This window comes from Aulonocara stuartgranti, assembly GCF_965226115.1.
Source record: "Aulonocara stuartgranti genome assembly, chromosome: 11".
In the NCBI taxonomy this organism is placed as follows: domain Eukaryota; kingdom Metazoa; phylum Chordata; class Actinopteri; order Cichliformes; family Cichlidae; genus Aulonocara; species Aulonocara stuartgranti.
The window spans coordinates 8681194-8704335 of record NC_138947.1 but is presented as its reverse complement, the minus strand read 5'-3'; the positions used below and the strand labels follow the sequence as shown (position 1 = coordinate 8704335).

At 38.3% G+C, this 23142-nt stretch overlaps 1 protein-coding gene across 3 annotated transcripts in view; it reads right to left on the bottom strand.

Moving 5' to 3' along the window:
* The window catches only part of bbs9 (Bardet-Biedl syndrome 9), a 176008-nt gene that overhangs the window by 106357 nt on the left and 46509 nt on the right, over positions 1-23142 (bottom strand). For 2 of the 3 annotated variants that reach the window (XM_082552029.1, XM_082552028.1), the window contains exons 15-19: positions 19570-19584; positions 12795-12935; positions 11827-11922; positions 9631-9803; positions 9298-9450 (exon numbers count right to left, since the gene is read on the bottom strand). In XM_082552029.1, coding sequence (XP_082408155.1) covers positions 9298-9450; positions 9631-9803; positions 11827-11922; positions 12795-12935; positions 19570-19584 — 578 coding nt within the window. The remainder of the gene's footprint in view (positions 1-9297; positions 9451-9630; positions 9804-11826; positions 11923-12794; positions 12936-19569; positions 19585-23142) is intronic. The other variant, XM_082552030.1, reaches the window with a different exon arrangement.

The window sequence follows — 23142 nt, the reverse complement described above, 5'->3', positions numbered from 1 at the left end:
TCATAATCCCTGTGACTAGGATTACCTGTAGTAATTTATACAAATTGCATCTGTGATTTTAATCCCATGTAAGCCTGCTACTTTCATAGCCTGTAAATTAAAGAGTCCAACACACAAATGCATCTCTGCGATTTTTGCAAACTATTTCCTCACAAGAGTTATAGAGCCTGTGTTAGCCATTACAAAGTAAGCAGGCATTTTGCATTTTTGGTGCAAATTCAGGAGGGCTTCTGCTGTTACACAGCATGGAAACCCACTGATAGGAGGAACAAAAGGAAAAAAAGCTCAAAACCATTAGAAGAGTTTGAGCAGGGTCATTTGTTTCAATAGTTATGTAGCAGGCTATTAATAATAACGTAGCTGGGGCCTCAGAAGATCCTAAATCGGAGTAAAATGGATACTTTGCTTTCCCTGCATGAATCTGCAGTATACACATAGATGTCAGAAGGTAATTTCTAAATGATATGTTTTTATGCACTTGTCTGTATTCTTTCCTCCATATTTCAGTATCTTCAGTCCATGACTTGCTATGGTTTCACATTTGGCATATCACAATTCTCAGTTTTTATTAAATTCTACATCCTTCTTGTGTTTGCCCTTTCATCTCTACATTTCTTCCATTCATTCCTGTATAAATTTCACCCTCTTGATCCCCTCCCTGACAGTCTCTCACCCCTCCCACCATTGACCATATCCACATGTTAATAATAAAGTCTCTTCCAGTTCAACCACATCTATGAGGAAATCCTTTGGCAGGTCATCTATGCCTCTCTGATAAAGAACAGTACAGATGTTTCATCCTCACTTTTCTCTTCCTTCCTCAGTGTTTTCTTTTCTTTTACATGACTTTCATACAGCAGCGTATGCTGGGTCCAAAAATGTGGCCGAGTGGACCGATGTGGATTGTGCGTTATCCCACCCAAACCACTGCAGCATTTAATGAGCCCGAACCTGATTAAAATCTTGGGAAGATAAATAAAATGAAACTCGACCTGATCAAGCCTGAGGGAATAAGAAATTAGAGCCAGACTTGGACCAAATCCACGTGGTGGTCAGGGCAGGGCACATTTGTTTTGGGCTGGGAAGCAAAGCTTCATCACAAACATTTATCTGATCCTGCTGATATGACCAGGCTTTAAACAGTTAATCTGAAACATTTTAACTTTACACACACTCAATGATGAGCTAGTGCTACCTGGAATTAAATGGAAGGCCTATCTGAATCAAAAATAATTGAAAAAAGCTGACAAAATAATCCAATTTGTTTGTTCATGACTAATCAAAGTTGGAGAGCAGACAAAGCAATTAAAAGCAAAACTAGAAGAGGTAACAGTGTAACAGAAACATATGCAATGCCATGAGAATGGACCACAAAAAAAGTGGACAGCCAGCTTTAAACCTTACACACATGCAACGCCACATATGGTATAGCTGGCAAACATTTTAGGAGAGAAAACGCTTGTTTATACTGAGCAGACAGCACACGGGGAATCTTTAACATTCATTTGTGGAAAAAAATATCAGACTTTTCAGAAACCACATGCTTCATGTTTATCAGCTAGTTGCTAATGCTGTCTGTCTGCCAAATGGTGATGGGCAGGTTGCATACAAAGGGGTTTTTAGGGATTTTGTGCAGGAAACAGTTTCCTTATGTGGTTGAAAACTATGCTCATGATCAGAATGAGAGTAAACCAAAACGCTAATGATCCAGGCCGCAAAACCACAACTGTGAGCTCAAAGATACTATAAAGTTCCTCAGAGCTGATTGGAATGGTATAGATTATTCTCTCTAAGATAAAGCAATGCAGCTTGCACATTTTCTTTACTGTTTATATGAAAATATTAACCAAGATGTTCTAGCTGCTCAGGTTTAATTCTAAAGATGTAAAGCAAATGCATTCAAGATAATAAACAGTTAGATCATGAAAGGACAGGAGTTAAACAATGGCTAAAAATACCTTTCTCTTTCTTATTGGGCTGACTACCTGCCTGCAGGCCATCACCTGGAATCTTCACCCGGAGGCTCTAACAGTCTATATGCAGGTGTGTCTGTGTGTATCTGGAGATAAAGTAGGCTTTGCTAAGACTCCCCCTAAAAATTAAAAAAAAAGACAAAATCTCACACCTAGGAGACAAGCGTCCCCAATCACGCACACACACTCACAGAATCACGTACAGAAAACTGAATCTCAGTCAGCTGAATGAAAGACAACCATTCATTGATAAGACAGTCACATAAACAGACCTTCTGAAGGAAAACAGTTTTCTGAAGAAAAACAAACCAGTCCACGACCGCCCCTCTGTGCTCCACAGATGGGTCTCAGTGTATGTGTGTGTGTGAGGGTGAGAGAAGACATCTAATGAGTTTAAATCTGTGTGTTCATGGGGACAAATATCTCCTGGGGGAATAAAATTATTAAGAGTGAGACAGAGAAAGAGAGAGGAAGTGGAAGTTTATCGACTCCCATCGTCTCTTTAATCTCATACGTAAAAACACACACGTGAACTAAGAGGCTGCCAGTTACACCAGAGAAATACACATATTCTACCTCTCCTTGTTAATGTGTTAACACATCACCGTCATCTAAGAGAAGAGTTCATGTATAGATACACGGAAGACAGATGAAAGGAGTACATAAAGACAGATCTGAGAGCTTCATCATAAAGCATGCTTATGATGTATAGGTTTCATTAACAAAGCAGCAACTTTAATAGCTTGTTTCAGGATTTTCAAAATCCTGATTTACATAATTGACTTTTTCTAGTACAAAATGGAAGATTAACTTCGCAGAAATATATCTCTTCAATTTTTCTGCTAACACAAGCAGATGAATGTATGCAAAATCTGTGAGACTTACATTTGAAAATACAGTACTGTGCAAAAGTTTTAAGCAGGTGAGGGAAAAATGCTGTAAACAAAGAATGCTTTCAGAAATGGAAGTGTTAATTACTTATTGTCATCAATCGAAAAAATTGCAGTGAATGAACAAAAGAGAAATCTAAATCAAATCAATATTTGGTGTGACCATCCTTATCACATCCTTCTGTCTCTTCATGTAGTCGCACACACACTCAGTGATGCTGAGATCAGAGCATTATGGGGGTCATACCATCACTTCCAGTAGTTTGTGCTCTTCTTTACGCTGACTTTGGCTGTATGTTTGGGGTCATTGTCCTTTTACAGAATACATTTGGGGCCAATAAACAATCATTTATATTTCTGAAAGCATTCTTTGTTTACAGTACTTTTTCACACCTGCCTAAAACTTTTGCGCAGTCCTGTACCTAATCCAAGAAAAAAGTAAAACTTACCAAGAATCAGTCAGAGATTTAAGTAATAGATTTCAAATTTTCAAGGACAACACATTGAAATTTGATATCCAACCCTAGCATACTGACTTCAATTTGGTTCCTCGTGGTTCCTGGTAACAGAGAGTAGGAGTATAGTTGCATTACACCCAAATGATATTTAGTTTTCTTCAGTTCATATTGTTGTATCAATGTTGGTAAATGTGTATCTTTACCTCTCCATTACATGTGTGATTACATGCTGAGTCACAAATATCAAACAGAAGGTCAGGTTAGAGTTCTTCATGACTTTATGTGTTACTCTTTTCAATTGGCTGTTGGAAATTTCTGGTGTCTGTATTTAATTTATTGTTGTGAATTTGGTCTAAATCGCTGGTTCTATTTTGTTAATTTATCAACTTCAGAAATTTTGCACAGCCAAATAAGGGGGGAAAACATGCAAGTATAATCTTGTAAAGTGTTTGAACTTATATAGAAACATAGCATACAAACACAGCCAGCAATCTCCATCACAAATATATATCTGCAAAATTATGATTACACACATTAATACACATATAGGTACACAAACAAATGGCCAAATATATACACCTTCCTCATGCACTCTTTGATACACACCCACATAGATACATGGTGTGAGAAGCCTGGCTGTTAATGGCGGTGGTCCTGTTCTCCACAGTGGGATCAGTGTTTAGCCATGTTTAGAGCTCCATTTGGGGCCAGATAAATCAAGCTGCTGTCTACTAGAGGCCTCCATTAGGGGCCCTGCGAGGCCAGTGTACGGCCTGTCAGTCACGCCGTCAGTCAGTGAGCTGCCCTCTTCCAACGTTTGAACTCATAATTACAGAGAGACTCAGCTTGGCTTGGAGCGGCCTGGCTCCCGAGCCCCCCACCACTTCCCAGACAGCCGTGCTTGTTAGCCCAACGCTAATGCTAATACTAATACTAACAAACGGTGGAATTTCACCTCCAGAGGAAATAGAAGAAAATATTTATGGAAACAGAAAAGTCCCCTTTGGCTTTTTTCTTCTTTCAATTCCACAAATTGTTTTAGGGGATTTAGTTTTTATTTCTATGAATGACAGTCCTGAGTTCTCCCTCTAGTAGCCATAAATTAATCAAACACCAGTTAGAGGGGGAGCGTGTAAAATACAGGGGATGTGATGACTGATGACTTTTTAAGGAGGGACCAGGGAGGGAGGTGGAAGAGAAACACACCTCCAACCAGGACAGAAGACAGAAGCGCTCACAGGGCAGAGCTGGAAATTTCCTGGAGCCACCAAACAAACTGGTGGATTTTGTCCATAGCTGGTTTCTCTTCTATACGAGCCACTCTGACACAAAAATAATCATTCATGGGTCTTACTCTATTCTGAAACTCATCAATCATATTCGGCTAGTTCAAGCACTTGGTGTATTTTGGAATCAAGCCACTGTATTCGGCACATGAAAAAGTTTACACGAACACACATAAAGTAAGACGTGGCTTGCTAGCTCTTAGGAATTCATGAATAAAATATAGGCCCATAAAGGCAGCATGAACAATGGAAATATTATCCTCGGCTGCATAAATGCACAGCCGACCACAGAGTATTCTCACAGGGAGCTCATTCCTCTTATCTCTGACGGCGCGTCGGCGATTGCCGGCCACTGCATGTGGAGACACACACCGCTAACGAGGGGGAAATCCCCCCTCGTTTGCCCAAGATTGATGCAGAAAATTTACCCAGCAGACATTCCTCTGAGCCAAAATGAAAGAGGTGCCTAGTTCACCAGCATTCCTGTTTAGCCGCACATTCCTTTGCCATCCTAACAACAGTGTGAATGCACCCATGGAGCCACAGCTTCATGGGATAAACCTCCACAAAACATCTTATGTTCTTACTCCAACAAGGTTTTACCTGGTAGGCTTTTGACCTGGTTAAATGACCTGGTAAAAATCATGAACAATATATTACCTTCCTACATCAAGAACACTGAAATGCCTCTGAGCAAACTGTTGCAACTATTGAAATGGAAACCCAAAAGGTGACTCTACATTTAACCAAATGACTGTTAAATACTATTTGTTGCAGAAAAGTTTGAACTGTAAGAACTTTAAAAATGCATTTTAGACAAATTAAAAATAGAAACAAGGATACATACAGATAACACTGGTTGATTAGAAATGACAAGAAAATGAAAAAGAATTCATAACCCTTAAATCTATAAACAGAAACTATGATTCAAGATCAAATAAAAGAAATAAAACAAATAAATAAAAGAACAGATAAAAACACCAAATTAATAGCAAATTAAGGCTTATCTAATGTCCTTGTCAAGCCTTCTAATAAAAATGAAGATATGATGTATCCTCACAAAATTCATCCAGTTACAGAATTCAAACTGCTGAGTTGGCCCTGGCATCAGCAGCATGACTCTTAATACTGACATGAATTATTAATTTGATGCATTCATCACTCTTCCGACCAGCCCGTCGATAGCCTCCATTATGGCGGGTGTGTATACATTACAGAGTGTATAGTGTGTCAGAAACTTCCCGCATACAGGCCGCTGGATGGCGGGAAGAGAGGAAGACACAGAAAGGGAGAGAGAGAGAGAGAGAGAGGGGAAAAAGTGTGATGGACAGGAGTGACACCAGAACGCATTAGCTTGAGGAGGCAGAGTCAAAATTTCAAAGGTATAAACAGCTAAAAAGAGAAAGAAAGTGTGAGCCAATGGCTTTTTGAGAGGAGATTTAAACTCCGGCCTGGAAGTCTTAAGAGTTATAAGGTTACATGTCAAAGTCAAAAAACAACAATGTCCAGTAATACAATGTGATATCATCACATTACTGTAAATTGAAAGAAATGATGAATTTAAATTACATTAATTCACTAAAATTGATAAGTGACAAGTTATTTTGAGTTACACCAATACTTTTCTATCAAAGCCTTGGTGAAAGTAAAAGTACGGCTCCAGCATGGCAACAAGTCAATGCACGACAAACCATTGATTACAGTGATCATTTAAGTCAAGTTGCTGTTATTGTCACGGATCTTCAAAATGAGTAAATTAGTGACTAAAAACAAAGTATCTGTGTACACAGAGTTATTTAATTTTACATGAGCTCACCGTATTAAAAAAAACAGAAAGAAAAAACCCCTGCAGATTAATGATTACCAATTAATTAATCAAAGGTCCTCTCTAAAGTTTTACTCACCAAAATTGGTACCAGCAATTAAAAACATTAAATATGTTCCAGAATGCTGAAAAATTATCACGTCTTACATCTTAGACTCTTGAAAGTTCCTTCCTATAGAAACAGGTAAAAACTGCCTTTTTTTTTTTTTTTTTTTTGCATTTGTGGATATACATGTTAAAACCACAGCTGTAATCGCCTCAAGACACTTTATATTTTAAGGTAAAGACAAATAATAATACAAAGAAAACCCCAACAATCAGATGAGCCCCTTTGAACAAGCACTTGGCAAAAGTGGGAAGGAAAAACTCCGTTTTAACAGGAAGTAACCTCTGGCAGAACCAGGCTCAGAAAAGGATAGCGATCAACCACAATTTCACAACAGTTATTTGAAATTTAAATTAAAAAATGTTTAGTTCTGCGTGATATGTCATGATGTTATCAGGCTGCCTGGCAACCACTAAAATGACCTGCTTTTCGCTTTATGCAGCTATGACAGTTTATGAAATCAATTTTATGATTAGAATGTCATGACAATAATATTCAATATACATCCACAAAAATGAATTATATAGGACACATTATAATGTCTTCATGTTGCCCAGTAACCAGCTAGAAACAGGCTAATGTGGCTCACTTTTTGCATTTATGCAACTACAACATTTTATTAAAGCATCAAATCATTTTAATTTCACAACCAACAGCACAGAGAGCCCAAACAATACTGCAGTATAGGCATGTGCTAATTAGCCAAATTTACTACAAAACCGCTCTGAGCATGTGGAATGAGCATGAAGTCATATCAGTACAGAAAGGTATGTGAACACATGCAGCAGTATATTTATTTATGATTATTATTTATTTTGATTACCTTAAAATGATCAGACACTACTCCCCAAATCACTTATCCAGCTGAGGGGTGCCATGAATGGTATTTTAACATGTGAAGAGCAGTGTGGGGTTCATGACATGCATGCCATTTCAGTAACCTACCCTTTCAATAGCCCAGATTTTTTAATGTTATAAAAAAAAATTAGATAAATGTTCTGAAATTACCCGCTGATGATTTTTAAAAAATCTCTTTCAGCATGTCTAAAAACGCTGCTGTTGATGTATGAGCACAATAAGTACTGCTGAATAAATGGTTAAGGTGGTAGGCATTCAGCAGACCCACACATTAACATTTAAGGCAGACATGTTTAGATCAGGCTCTCTGATTGCTTATCCTGGCAAGAGTCAAGACAACCCAAGGTGAACACTATTTATTTGGGTTAAAATGGCAATTAGAACTTCAACAAGCTCATTAATTTCCGCTCATTAAGCTCCAACAAACTCTCAGAGCTCTGGAAGTTAATTTGCATTAAATTAAGGTATTGTTAGTGCACGCTGTTGGACAGAGAAAGCGGCTCTGATCACACAAAGCCAAACAGTAATGTACTGAAAGCTTTAACAGCTAATGAAGAGATGATGTCACCTAGCCCTGCTATGTTAACGAGAGGCTAATGGAAGGTGGAAGTAATGACCGCCAAGTCAAGAATTAGAATAAACAATAGGGGCAAGCAACCATCACTTTGTCTAACAAACACATACGTGCAATATCACGGTGACACTAGTACTGCTCCACCCTCCAATACCTCACAGTTAAACAAAGAGAGACAAAAGCTGAACAGCTGCTTTGTTTTAAAATCGACTTTATACGGACCTCAGCTGCACATGCCAGTGTGTCTCTACAGTTTAAACGACATTCACTTACACTGAGCCTTCTCCTGCCCAAAAATGAATAATCTCAACTGAATGGCCAACACGTTCTCATTTCAGGGTGACAAATACTTCAGTTCTGTCAGCCGCTGGTGTCACATTGACACAAATATCTATATATCTGTAAATATAAGAGTCTTTCATTTCCTGATTAGATCTTAACACTAAGCCAACATGTTGAAAAATAACACTCAACCACTGCAAAGAAATCACCTGTTGAGAAATCCATGTACCCTACATTGCCCAGGCCTGGTCTATTAGAAAATAAAGCAAAAAGACACCTTTCGCATACCTGACCAACGTAACCATCTTTGATAAAACTTAAGTATCATATAATCTTACTCATATCTAATACTAACTCTACCCCTGAAACCAATCTGAACCCCCAAACACCCTTTAAAGGTGCCAAAATGTGAGCACTGGCCAAAATGTTCTCACCTTCCACAAGTATCCTCATGAGAGCTAATAGTCCAACTGGTCCTCACAAATATACACACAGCACACACAGAGACACACTGTGATGATGTGTTAGTGTAGATTTATAGTGTGAGGGCTACATTTTGGAGATTTATAGACTTCCTCTGTTTAGGTGATTAGCTGTGTGCTCACACCCAGTTGGACACACACACACACACACACTTTAGACAGGGCACTGGGCTGATACTTTTGTTCCCAAGTACATATGCTCCCTTTCGTTCTTGTGTGAGTGTGCTTTCAAGATGACACAAAACAGCATAAAAACATAGGGAAACACATGCTAAGCCGTACTGAAATCTCAGTAAGTACCCAGCCCTAAAGTTTCTTGTACCCGCCCCTCCTGGAAGTTTCTAAGGTACCATGAGGTCATATAAGATGTCTTGCTTTGTGCTTGTTCCACATGCCTGAGGGTCTCTTCTCAGAGTTGTCCCAAACAGATGCTGAACTACGTCAGATGGCTTCTTTGAATAATAGCTTCTCCCTCTTTAATATTGGCGTTTGGAGTTACATCAGACAGTGCGGGTATCTAAGACTCCAAGCAAAAAAAGCAAACCTCAATGCATGTGTCTGACCTGGCTGTAAGTGGCATCCATTAGCGTGTCAAGGTTCTGCAGGGGTGCTGGGGTTTTGTCCTTGAACCGAGTCAGCAGGCGGCGCTGGATGGCTCGGAACTGGACTGCTCGCTCCGACAGCAGGTCCTGATATTTCTGAGCACTGACACGCAGCTAAGAGACAAAGTGACAAATATTTAACAGACAAATTGTGGTTTAACTTAATAAAATTAAATAAAGGTGACAGATGACAGAACTGATAATAACTAAATTGACTGATATTTAAGTCATTTCTTTTTTAATCCCTGACCCTTGACAATGAAGGATTTACACCACTTCGGTGTGTGTTAGTACCTGGAAGTGCTTGTCTACAGACAGGAAGTACTCCTCCAGTGGGAGAGGTCCACTGAAACTTTTCTTGAAATCCTTGATTCCCAATTTGGAGAAATGCTGGTCAAACCTGCGGACCAGCTCCTTCACAACCAACCACATGTCTTCAAAACTGTCGCTCTGAATACGGTAACGTTCTGACAAACACACACATAAAATAATATCAAATATTTATGCATATATGGAAAATATAATTGATGATACATGCTAACGAAAGATGGTTAGAGATCTTAAATAGTTAAAACTATCTAAACCACTGAGCCTTGTGTAATGTGTAAATGTGTATGCAACTAAGAACATATATTTAAACACCTGGTACTAAAGTTTGTTAAGAATGAAACACCAAACGAATATAAGTAGTGACACAGTGACAAGTGATACTTATAAAAAGATCTCTAAGAACCAGAAATGGATTAAGGGGATATACAGTTTTAGAATCACAGGTGCCACTTTAGCTCAGTGGATGAGCAGAAAACCACATGTTGCACGGCCAAAGAGTGGCGGTCTGGGTTCGAATCCTATCCCGGCCCTTTGCTGCATATCTTCTTTATCTTTCTCACCCTACTTTCCTCTGTGTCTATCTTCACTGCTTCACTATCCAAAAGAGGAAAAAACAAACAAAAAACCTGAAAATAACAATAAAAAAGTTTTTGAATTATCTTAATATGAATGTCTCATATTAACTCCTGAAAGCTGTCAGTGAATACAATTCAGATCTTACAACTTATTAGTACACAGACCAAAGAGGTTTGTAAAAGTCCATGGAAGTGATGCAAGAAGTCAGACTTAAAGTGGTGTATGTAAAAATTAAAAGCTCAGTATCAGGTATATAGAGCCTATCTCAGCTGACACTCAGCTAGAGGCGGGGTACACCTTGGGCAGGTTACTATAGAGACAATCCTTCATGCTCAGAAAAGAAAGAAAGAAGGTTCTTAGTGAGGGTATTCAAGGAGCTACTCAACCTTTGACCAACCGGTTGCGAACCTACAACATTCTTGCCGTAAGATTATAATACAGTGGTCCCTCGTTTATCACGGGAGTTACGTTCTAAAAATAACCCGCGATAGGTGAAATCTCTGAAGTAGCCAGCTTTAATTTGTACAATTATTATAGCTGTCTTACAGCTGTAAAACCCCCTCACTACACACTTTATACACTTTTCTCAGACAGGCATGAAAATTTCTCTCATGTTTAAAAACTACCAAAGTTGAAAACCTTCGGCCAAAAAATAAGTCCAGTGTTATAGAATGACACCAAAGATCAAACCCTGTTTTCAGGTCCAGAACATGGGAATAGAGCAGCTGCGAGAGAATTCAACATTAATGAATCAATAGAGGAAGCAAGAAGAATGAGTTGAGTAAAGTTTGAGTTGAGTAAAGTTTGACTTATCTGACTGTTTTGTTTCCCTTAATCCCGTGCGCCTTATGGTCTGAAAAATACGGTAACTTCTACCTTCCTTTAGCATGTCCAGAAGTTCATCCTTTTGTGCGATGGTTAGCATCGTCCTCTGCCTTTTGGGTGCTACCGCAGGTGCCTTTGGCAGTGCAAAACGTTTCATCGACATTGTTGTGTTTGTTGGGGAGAAAACTTACAAACATACAGTACAGCACTTCAGAGTCACACTGCTAGTGATCGAAGATTTATGTAAATTCGACAAGCTGAATGCATTCTGTACTGTACATGAGAAAGGCACGAGACTGACTGACAATTGTCTACAGCCAATCAGGATGCAGAACACAATGCGCTGTAAAAAAAAAAAAAAAGAAGAAGAAGAAAAAAAAAGCATACACAAAAAAATCCGCAAAACTGCGAAGCCACGAAAGGTGAACCGCATTATAGCGAGGGACCACTGTACTTACCAAACTACCTATTCTCTTTTAATCCAACAGGTATCAACAAAAGGTCCTCAAAGACTCCAAGAAATACAAAAGGGCAGGATTTTCTATCACAAGTAATTGAAACCTATCAAAAGAAATTAGCAGGTGAAGACAGCCTATGAGAAAGACATCTGGTAAAAAAAAATAGACACCTGGAACAGGACTGTATTAGAAACAGATAATTCGCAAGACTTGTTTTAGTCCCACAATTAAACAGCTTTAATGGAGCCAAAAGATGAATCTTATTAAAATCCCGTTCATTATCCAGTGCTGTTAGACTTACGGGAGGTCTTGGAGGCTAGCACAGTAACCTTGGCTCCTGACAGAAGCTGGAAAGCCAAACTATTCCCATCCTTATCTTCTGATTTTGCTGAAAACTCTGCAGAGAGAGACAGAAAGACAAAAAACTATGAGATGAGACAGATAGGACAGGCTATCGTGATATAGGACGCCAACAAAGGAGAACAAGATACAGTCGCATGTACAAACACAAAATAAGCTTACACAAATCTCTATTCACACAAAAAGCACACACTCAGTATGAACACTATGTGTGTGTGTTTAGACGTCAGAGCTGCTGACTGTGGCCGATTGTTAGATAACTGGGAAGCAGAACAGACGTTCCCAGAGCTCAGACCTACACACACACGGAATCACAAATAAACACGCATAAACAGACTCGTATAAATACACAACCACACACCGATACATAACCGTTGATTATTCATATAAATGTATACACATTCGCACAGCTACACATCTCTCGTTGCCTTCCCTAGCTTTCCATTCATGCTTAAATCATCTGGTTTTGTGTAAAACACTTAGGTAGCCACGTCATTGATTATTGGCTATTACGAATCATTAACTGTAAGATGTAGTCAATTCAGAAGAACTAAACAGACACACACACGGTAAAGTGTGCACGAAAAAAATTGTTGACATTTTACTGATTTGTGCTTTATATAGTATTCGTTCCCTATTTATAACTTATACCTAGAGCTAAGCTTTTGGTGTGGGTTTACGTTTCAACGTGTGCACAAGCCAACCAGTTGCAATAAGTGGACAACCCACTTTAAACAAATGCACATTAATACTGCATACCGATCTCCACAGACAATGACTTAAACAGAACAGCGCACTTTGGTTTCTGGAAATCTGTGATTCAAATACAGAACCTTAATTGTTTGGGAAACAGAGCGCCACCAGCACATCATTGTCAAGTGTTTTCATACAGAGTGAGTGTGCTATTACCTCGGAAGATGGAGCTGAGGTCAACTGGTGGCTGGTTGGTGTCCACAGTTATCTTAAACTTGGTGGCTTTGGGTGGAGGACAAGCGACACACACCAATGATGGAGGAAGATTGAACCTGGACTGGAGGACCTTGGGAACTCCTGCAAATAAGAACCATCACTATAGTCAGAAAAGATTCTTAAAAAGGTAGACTATTTATTACTATTATTATTATTAATAAAGTAATTCTGCATTGCTCATCTTAAAATCTTAAATCGAGTTTCCCTCCTCCTGTTGCTCCTTTCCAGAAATAAAACCTTAACGTTAGAGACTAGTCCTTCAATTTATACCCCCCCCCACACACACACACACACACCGCAGTGACTCAAACGAGGCCTCGATATCGCAGTTAACATTTGTTCACACAGTCAACAGTTCAGGTATTCCTATTGCATGAGCATCTGAGAGCTAGGAGAACGAGAGACTCGACATCAACGCCAAGTGTGGAGGTGAGTTTGTCAAAGATCAGAAAGGGAAGTTTTGAAAAAGATGGTGGGGACTGACTGACAAGAAAAAAGAAAAAGGAAGTGAGGAGGCGAGTTAAGGCCAACTACAACTATGTTCAGAGTGTATGGAGTGCTGAGCTTGGCAGAAATGTACACTTAGCTAGAATAACAGTGCGAGGGAAAGGAGCGATGGAGGAAAACAGTTGTTAGGAAGAGATGGAGCGAAGTAACCAGAGGAGAGGAGGTGAGCTAATGACAGGAGAGTTGAGCAGAAAAACAAGTGGAAATAAACCAACATGTGAGAGAGAGAGAGACTGAAAGGAAAATAATATGAGAAGGGACGGTTTAATTAGGGAAAGTTCCAGGTTATTACAGATAGTAATAATTACCCACAACTACTGTGCACCTTTTCCTCCCAGACAAGCAATTATTATGTGATTATGTGAATAATTCAATTTGGTTTGAATGTATGCACTGAGGCCTAGAGAGAAAAAGCAAAGAGGCAAAGCCAAGGAAAACAGTAGAAAACAGGGGAAAAGGAAGATGGAGAGAGAGAGAAAAAGTTCAAAGTTTTAAAGAGCAAGACGGACTGAGGCCTGCTTTCTTCTTTCCTCACTCAGCTAAATTCTCAATGACCCTTCGTTCTGGATGGCTGGATAGTTAAACAACACATCACTTCCAACAAACACAACAAAGAGGGTTAGATATACATGTTGTCAAAGTGAATTTGCTGCAGATTTACTAAATATAAAAATCAATCTAAACGCAAACTATTCTCAGCGCTGTTAAGTAATGTTACCGGTCATGACACGCCGATCCATTTTTCACTTTTTTATCGTCCAGCTGACTGTTCAGTTCCTGCCTTTGAACATGATCGCCTTAACACAGAAAATATCCAATTCGGATCTCCAAGAAAATACAATTTCACGTTTTGACTCTATAAAAAAAACAATTTGATCTTTTTTTATGTGCTTTTGCATTCAAGCTCATTTAATAAACATCACAAATTTTTTAAATATATAACAGATGACCAATGTGTTTTAAAGTAACATTGATGATAATCAGGGCAGACATGATGTGCGCTGTGATGGATTGGCTGACTCAGGCAAGTTTCAAGTGTTTCCAAGTTGAATTTCACAACATACTGAAATGAATGAAAGCACTGGCTGCCCGAAAGGAAGGAAGGAAAAACATTAAAAAATCAAAAACACCAAGGTATCAAGTAAAGGTCGTTATAGCTTTGGAAAATGATCCCTACTAAGGTAAAGTTTATAGGATATATAGTGAATGGTGAATGCAGCCACTTAAATCCTTTTATTATGTGTTCTGATGGTATTTTTTTTACCCTCATGGTCCTTCCCTACTAAGGTAATAATAAGGGATGTTTTATGTTTAAAACACAATTCAAACACTGTTTGCTTAGTCAGGCTGGTTTTGTTGATCTTACCATTTAAACAAGAAACTCTAAAGAAATGCTAAGATGGAATTGGAAAGCAAGAGGAGGAAATATAAACACATAATAAAAGTTACAAGTAGGGAAAAATGACAAAGAAAGGACAAAGAGATGGAAACAAATTAGAGGAAAATAATGCTGACAAAGTAACAAAGAGAAAAAAAGAGTTGAACATGGAGAAGAAAGGACGGTGAGACAGACAGGGAAGAATGAATTGGACTAATAGGAGGTGGCATAGGTGTGTGCACACTTATCGCCAACTTCATACAGTGTTATGAAGCTGTGTTTGCCCCCTTCTTGAATCCTTTTTGCATATTTGTCACACTTACATGTTTTAATCAAAAAATTTAAATATTAGACAAAGATACGTTGACTAAAAACAAAGTGAGTTTTTTTAAATTATGATTTTATTTATTAAAAGAAACAAGCTACCCAAACATACGTCACCCTGTGAGAAAAAGTGATTGCCCCCTAAACTTAATAACTGGTTGTGCCAACCTTGGCAGCAAGAACTGCAATTGGCAACAAAGACTGCAATCAAGCATTTGTGATAACTGGCAATAAGTCTTTCGCAGCGCTAGAGAGGAATTTTGGCCCACTCTTCTTTGCAGAATTGTTTTAACTTAGCCACACTGGAGAGTTTCTGAGCATGAATGGTCTGTTTAAGGTCATGCCAAACCATCTCAATTGAATTTAAGTCTGGACTTTGACTAGGCCACTCCAAAATCTTTGTTTTGTATTTTTGAATCATTCAGAGTTAGAATTGCTGGTGTATGTGGGATTATTGTCTTGGTGCATGTCCCAAGTGCTCTTAAGCTTCAGGGTATGAACTGATGGCTGCACATTCTCCTTCTAGTAGAGAGGAGAAGTCATGGCACCATCAATTACAACAAGTCGTCCAGGTCCTAAAGTAGCAAAGCAGCCCCAGACCATAGTATTATCATGTTGGCATGATGTTCCACAGAAGTTTTTCCCAAAAGTCTTGGGGATCATCAAGATCATTTTTGTAAGATAAGCCTTTGTGTTCTTTTTCGTCAGCAGTCTTTTTTGCCTTGGAGCACTCCCGTTTTTGCCCAGTCCCTTTCTTATCGTTGCGTCATTAAAACTGACCTTAACTGATCAAAGAGAGGCCTGCAGTTCTTTAGATTTTATTCTGGGTTTTTTGTTATCTACTGGATGAGACGTCAATGCACTCTAATTTTTAGGCCAGCCATTCCTGGGAAGGTTCACCACTGTTCCAACTTCTCTGACCCTGATTCACTGCAGTCCCAAAGCCAATCTATCTACATAATGCCACAATCTAAAGACAGATGTCTTTAGACCTCAGGAAGGTTTCTCTCCTTAATAAATAAATTCATTTATTCATTCTCCACCAGAGTACATCCTGGAGAGATCGCCAGACCACCATTCACACTGACATCTATGGCCAATTTTAAATTATGAATCAAGCTAACCCCACTAAATGCACGTCTTTGGACTGTAGGAGAAAACTGGAGTTCCCACACAGGCACCATGTGGCCCAGGTTATTTTTGTCTAAAATTTAAACTCGGTTGATTATCACAAAAAAATCTGGAAAACAAACAAACGAGAAACGAGGAAAATACTTCTGGTCACCTCCAGTCCAGAGTTTTATGCATGGAGACACAGTTAGTGTGTCTGTGCTTGTGTCTGTGTTGCTGTATTCATTACTACAATTGAACAAGGCCAAAATGTATTTAAAAAAAAAAAAAATCCCCATACATAACCTGTTTCTCTTGAGGCTGTCTCAAAAAACAAATAAATCCCCATAGACTCAAGGTAAAGTGTCCAGATGAACAGGATTAAAAGGCATGTCTATAGTCTGGTACAAATGAACAGTTTCTCTTAGTTCTTAACAATTGTATTAAACTCATCCAAGTAGATTCTGCCACAGGCAGCTGTAGAACGGTGTAGCTGCTAGACCTCACTGACCTGGACCTCTCAACATTATACGTGATGTTGGTGCACTTTGGGGTAATATATTCACATACATGAGTTCTACACAGTCCTAATTATTTATTTTTACTGCATATTATTTATATTTGTTTATATTATTTATTTTTTTCATTTTATTATATTCGTTTTTTACAATAACCCCAGGGATGACTAAAAACAATTATCAAAGAAATGCATACATGATCTTTAACTAACATTGAGATCAGTGATTTTGACTGTTTTATTTCAAAAATGACTTGGAATATGAAACATACTTTTTCATCATCAAGATTTTAGACTAATTAGATGAGGTTAAACTGCATAAAGTGATTAAAAAAGTGAAAAAGCAAAGAAAGAAAGGACCTGATAAGATGATAACAACTCCGATGTTAAAGAGTTACAAGAGGCAAGAAATGTTGTGTGGTCTCAGACACACAATGTTCATCTATCAATGCTTTCTAAATGCAGATAAATGATACATGTTTTTGTAGATGCATATCATAACTATTTTAAAATAACTCAAATACAGAATATCTCTGCTAAAGTTGCACTCTGAGACACGCAAAGTAAATGTTTAATATTGTAGTTTGTTATTTTTTTCTCTGTTTTAGTCAGTTTGTATGTTGAGAAGGACGTCAGCAGAAAGAAAAACAGCAAATTGTTCAAATTGTTGTTGTTTGAGGAAATGCTTCAATTCAGAAACTGGAACTGAGGCCTGCAGTAAGACTATAGCCAAAGAATAAGTGGCTAAACACAATTTCTCAGCTACAGTAAACTGAGGTTTCCCTGTTTTTCTTACAGATTCTTTAATCCATCCACTGCCTCTCCTGAGTCTTCTGTAAGCTGTTGATGTTTTGGGGATGTATAAATTGAAAAAAAGTGTAGGTGCATTTGAATCTACAAATCACACATTGTGACCTCTAACCCCTTAACTTCCTTTACAATAACTTATAACTCCCCTTAACTTCCTGTTTTTGCTCCTAGCAAAAACAGGTGGGGTTGGGAAGTGAGATAGAGGAAATAAAGCCATAAATAATAATAATAATAATAATAATAATAATAATGGATACTTTATTGATCCCCATGGGGAAATTACTTGTTTTTCTCTGCATTTGACCCATTCACTCAGTGAAGCAGTGGGCAGCCCACTAAGCAGGCGCCCGGGGAGCAGTGTGTAGGGACGGTACCTTGCTCAGGGGTACCTCAGGGTAGCCGTTAAGTGGATTCAAACCGCCGACCTTCCGATCATGGGGCGACCACTTTACCTACTGAGCTATCCCTAGTCATTTCTATTAACAAATGTTAAATACTTAAAGTCACAATGTACTGTAATTGAATGGAAGTGTACTTCCATCGCACTGTAATATGAGAAGACTGATTCCAACAGATGTATCTTTGCGGCACAGTATGTCAGAGACAGAGGGGGGAGAAGGAAGGGGAAAGGAGAGAGAGAGAGACCACAGAGTTTATTTAAGAAGGAGACCACTGCACAGTATCAGGTTCTTACTACAGCAGTGGTGATGTCACTCGTGTGTTTGTGTCTATATACATTCAGAGATGTGTTTGCATGTCAATTGACTCTGCATTTCATGCACATATCCTCTTGCCTTACTTGTGTGTGGACCCAAGCAAAACAATAAAAGTTAAAAAAAATAATAATCACCGCACAGTCTGGTCTTCAATAAATCATGTGCACATGCTACAACTAACCTGCACTACACGTTGGCATTAAATATCCAGGTGAGTTCCTCCGCCTCTCTTATAGTGTATTAGTAATCTGGCATTTATGCTCTGCATAAATCTATACACTGTTATTTAACAAGGCGTGATGGTTTAAACAATCCTAAAAATTTTGTTTCCCAAAGCTACGGTCCAGTTTGTACTGAATACAACAATTATCTAGGGCTACCCATGACTCGGGACAGGAGATCCAGTGGATCAACCCTGATGGTAGGGCTGCTGTTTTGTAGTTCATCATATTCAAAGGTGTTTTGTGTAGAATTCTAGCTAGCATACTAGAGTTTCACTTATGTCCTACATATTTTAAATCAACTGACAACAAGTTCTCACAGGCCTGTCAGAGGGACTCCCATAACCCTACACCAATATTTCCTCTCATAACCAACAGGTAAACTAAATTCTTTAATTAATTAGATTTTTTTCCCTAATTACTAGATTAAATAGTGCTCCTGAAAAAACATGCATCACTGCCCGAGAATCACTAGTCTAGTGAATAAATATCCTCAAAAAATGGCCATACAAACATGTGTGTGTGTACTGCTGCAGAGCCACTACAGATCATAGGGGTCCAGTTCCGTATCAAAGCACACAAACTCACAAACACAAACAATCTTAAATAAATGCCAGTTGACAACTAGGAGCACTACTGCTGGAGTGCATGTGTGCGCAGCAAGTCAACACACTTTATGCTTGTATGTGTGAGACAGATGATATTTCTGTGTAAACTCAACACAGTTTAAAAGAATAAATGGATGTAAAGGGATATTTACATTTTCTATAAAGCGGGAAAATGTGTGTGTGTATAAGTGTGTTTGTGTATTTGAATTAGAGTATGTGTGTGTATAGACTCTTGCCAAGTATATCACATAACAGGAACATAAACAGTAGGCAGCAGGCTCTTCCTGTATATACAGCTCTGAATGTATGTGTGTGTGTGTGTGTGTTTGGAAAGTATATGGCGTAGTTTTGATAATCTTTACGTTTCAGTAAGTGTAGAAGTGTACATGAATATACAAGGGTGTGATCTCAGTAGAACATATATATTTAAATTTATTTATGTGTATATCTAGAGTACATGTTTTAATAAAAGACTGTGTTTCTACTTGCTCTAGTCTACGAAGCTCTACGAATAAAGCACTTACCTTTAGGGTTAAGCTCTGCAGAAATGAAAAGGAAAGAGTTAAATGTTATAATATGAAAGGTGAAGGAATGAAAAAACAGAAAGAATTAAGTGTTATCAGTTCTCCCATCTAGTTTTATTTGGTCGGACCAGTAACAAAGAACTGGAAGAACTGGCAAGGGAATTCCCTGAGAAAACCTCCATCTTCCTTCATATGGAAATAGACAGACCTAAAAAAATTCCTCTCAAGTGTTTGGTTTGCCTTCCCACACAACTGGAAAGTACAGCTGGAGGAAAAGGCAGCCATCTGACTCAGCCATACCGATCGTGAATATGATAAGATGTCCAAATCGAAAATTAAATAGTCTATCGTCATGAGGTTTGTGTGGAAATCGGGCTGACGGGATCAACAGAAAGAGACGTCTCTTCTTATAACCTGATCAGTATTAACTCATTTAGAAGAAGAAAACTGTGGAAGGCCTAAGTAGAACCAGAAGGAGCATTCAATTATGATGCAGCGAAACAGTTTTGGTTGATAGTTTTAACCTTCAAATGAAAATATATGAAGGATTTGTGTGTGTGTGTGTGTGTGTGTGTGTGTGTGTGTGTGTGTGTGAGAGTGTGTGTGTGTGTGTGTGTGTGTGCGTGTGTGTGTGTGTGTGTTCCTTGTGGTGATAAAAAAAAAATTACTTTGTTTTGTGTCTGTCTGTTTATGTGAAGGAAGTCAGGGTTGAAAAAGCAACACAAAAATATTTGTGATAAGACAGCATCTCTTCTCTGTGCTCCTCAGTGCTATATTTTTCCAGCTGCCCTGGGATTTAAAAAGTCAGCGTGCTGCTCCTCTAACCTTTAGTTCACAGCAACAGAAGTCTGGCAGATTAAACTATGATATGATTGGTTGAAGAGGATTTCCTGCGAAGGTGAATGAGAAGCAGATGGCAGGTTGCAAGCCAATGAAAAGGCAGCGAGGTGCTGAGTCAAAAGGTTCACGTCTTATTAAACCTGATGAAAGTCGCGCTTCCTATGGCTGCCTCTCCTTCCTGTTATAACTCTGCCTCCATCGCTCCCTCTCGTCATAACTCTGCCACTTCTTTAAGAAGCAAGATTTTTTACAGTTTAAAGAGTTTGTATTTCAAAGATATAATTTCATGCCAAGTGCGCAGGATATATACTGTTAACAATACAGGGTACCTAACAATATATTTAGCTGGGTCTGAATCAATTCAATTCAAGTTTATCTATATAGCGCCAAATCACAACTAATGATCAGTTGAACTAATGTCTAGTTGGTAATATTTCCTATGTTTTATTTATTTATTCAATTTTATGCAAAATAAATAAACAAATGCAGAGGTAGCTCTTGCTTTTAAAAGTTTAAATTGTCTTATTAAACAATCATCATCACCATTTGCACATACCGACTTCACGTGCTTTCGTATATATGCACAAACATAGCCAAATACAACACAAGAGACTGGAGTTTGATCCATTTCCTGACAATATTATAGTTTTGCTTTAACTACCTATTTGTTTTTGTTAAAAGTGCATGGTTTTCCTGGCTCTAAAATGTGCCTTTAAGTTTCTTCTCACAGCTGCTTGAGGTTCTTTGACTTGAAAACATAGCTATGGGTCACAATATTACCGCACCCAAATTATTACCACAATTGTTTCCTGGTAATAAGACAGTCTACAATACTCCTACATACATAAAGTTTCTTTCAGTTCTCAGCAGTAATGTTGCTGCAAGCATATTGGTCCTCTGTCCTGACTCACTGATAATGTAGCTCTGCTATACGGAGCATCATTCAAAAAAAAAGAAACATCGACGCTATTGGCAGTTTGATGGCTAATCTACCTGAAATGCAGGATCAGCCGCATACCTACAAAATCCCATAATGTCTTCATATTGAGCAGTATTATCTAATCCTGAAATGCTAAGTCCAGTAATTACTTTGTCTGGGGCTCAGATTACTACTCTACACTGCCAACGAAAAGAAAGAAAAACCATAACGGGGAGGGAAGAAAAAGGAAGAAAAAGACTGGATAAAACAACACAAAAATGGACGAGAGAGAAAGAAAAGTGAGAAGGACCTAAAAGCACCCATTACATTTTTTAAATGTAAAAGACATGTCAAATGGAGCGAGGAGGCTCACATAGCAAAAACCCACGCACACACATACACATGCGTGGATGGATACACACACACAGTAGTGTGTGTAGCTGCTTCTGGCCAGCTGCCAGGCAATGGTCAATCAGTCTTCGGTTTTCAAAAATCTCCTTCAAGTGAAACTCTGGATCCATTAGCTGCTGCGGTAGAATTAGAAAAGTTTAATGTTTCACGGCTGTAAGCCTTTATTATATCAATAATAGCCGAAGAAGCTGAGAAGGTGTTCTTTTTATAATTAATTACAGAGCTCAGAACTGTTTTCATTCTTTTTAAGAGTTTTGGAAATAAAATCTTTTTACTTTCGAAAAATCCATTCTCCACTTTGTAACATCCCTTTCGCGCACAAACCAATGTTTTTATTTGTTTGTTTGTTTTTGTTTGTTTTTTTTCCTTAGATTAACAAGAAAGTACAACATCAGGATTATATTTTCCTCCATCAGTTCACAACTGCGGGCTCGTGGACTGAGAACATAACAGAGGAGCATCTTTGTAAGGCGCTACTTTTCCCACAGGAGATTCACTGTTTGAATCCATGTTCCACAGTGCTGCAGTGTCCATGAACAAAGCACAATGGACAATAAAAGGTTATTATTCTTGTTTTTCTTCTGTCTGCACTGATATATGAGGGCTTCTCATTGAACAGTCTTTGCCTTTTCTGTGGTAGCAAGAGGAAAAAGCTTTTAATATGCCATGAGTGTCTGCTGCCAGCAAAAATTCTGAATAAATGCGAAACTGAAAACTCATGAGGGGTTCAAGATGCCATCCATGAATTAGTTTGTAAAAAAGTCTGAAATTCAATGCCAAATAAACATCCAAGTAGGAAGCACAAATCAGCTAACGGAAATCAATAAGTTCAATGATGCTCATTTAGGGTTTTCGCTAAAACTGATTTTTCAGGTCTACTGACAATAAAAATTAAAAAAAATTTAAAAAAAAAATTAGAACAAAATAAAGAATATCTAATATGCATACTGTCCAAACACACACATTTAATTAATAGATGCAATTCATCTCTGAACACTCTACAATTGCATGCAAAATATTTGAAAACTAGCAAAACTATAATCCAGGAAAAAAATATTTTGCATGCAATCTAAATTTTCAATAAAAAATGCTTTAAAAGTGCAGATGAGGTTTTGCCCTTTCTAAAACGAGAAATCATCAAGATAAATTTTTTCTTCTTTTTATATTAACTCATACATAAAATACATTTTGGCCACAAATAACTGGTAAGTGCATAGATTTCTGTCAGTAAAGTAACACTGAGTCACTGCCTTATCCACACGTTGACCAAACACAGTTATGTGCACAGTCCCCCTCAAAGACATATTTTGAGCCAGGAAAAACTCTGCCATCTAAGGTCCTTTCAGATAAACTAAATCCAGCTCTATCAAGTTTTTCAATTCCTCCAAATATCCCCTTAGTGG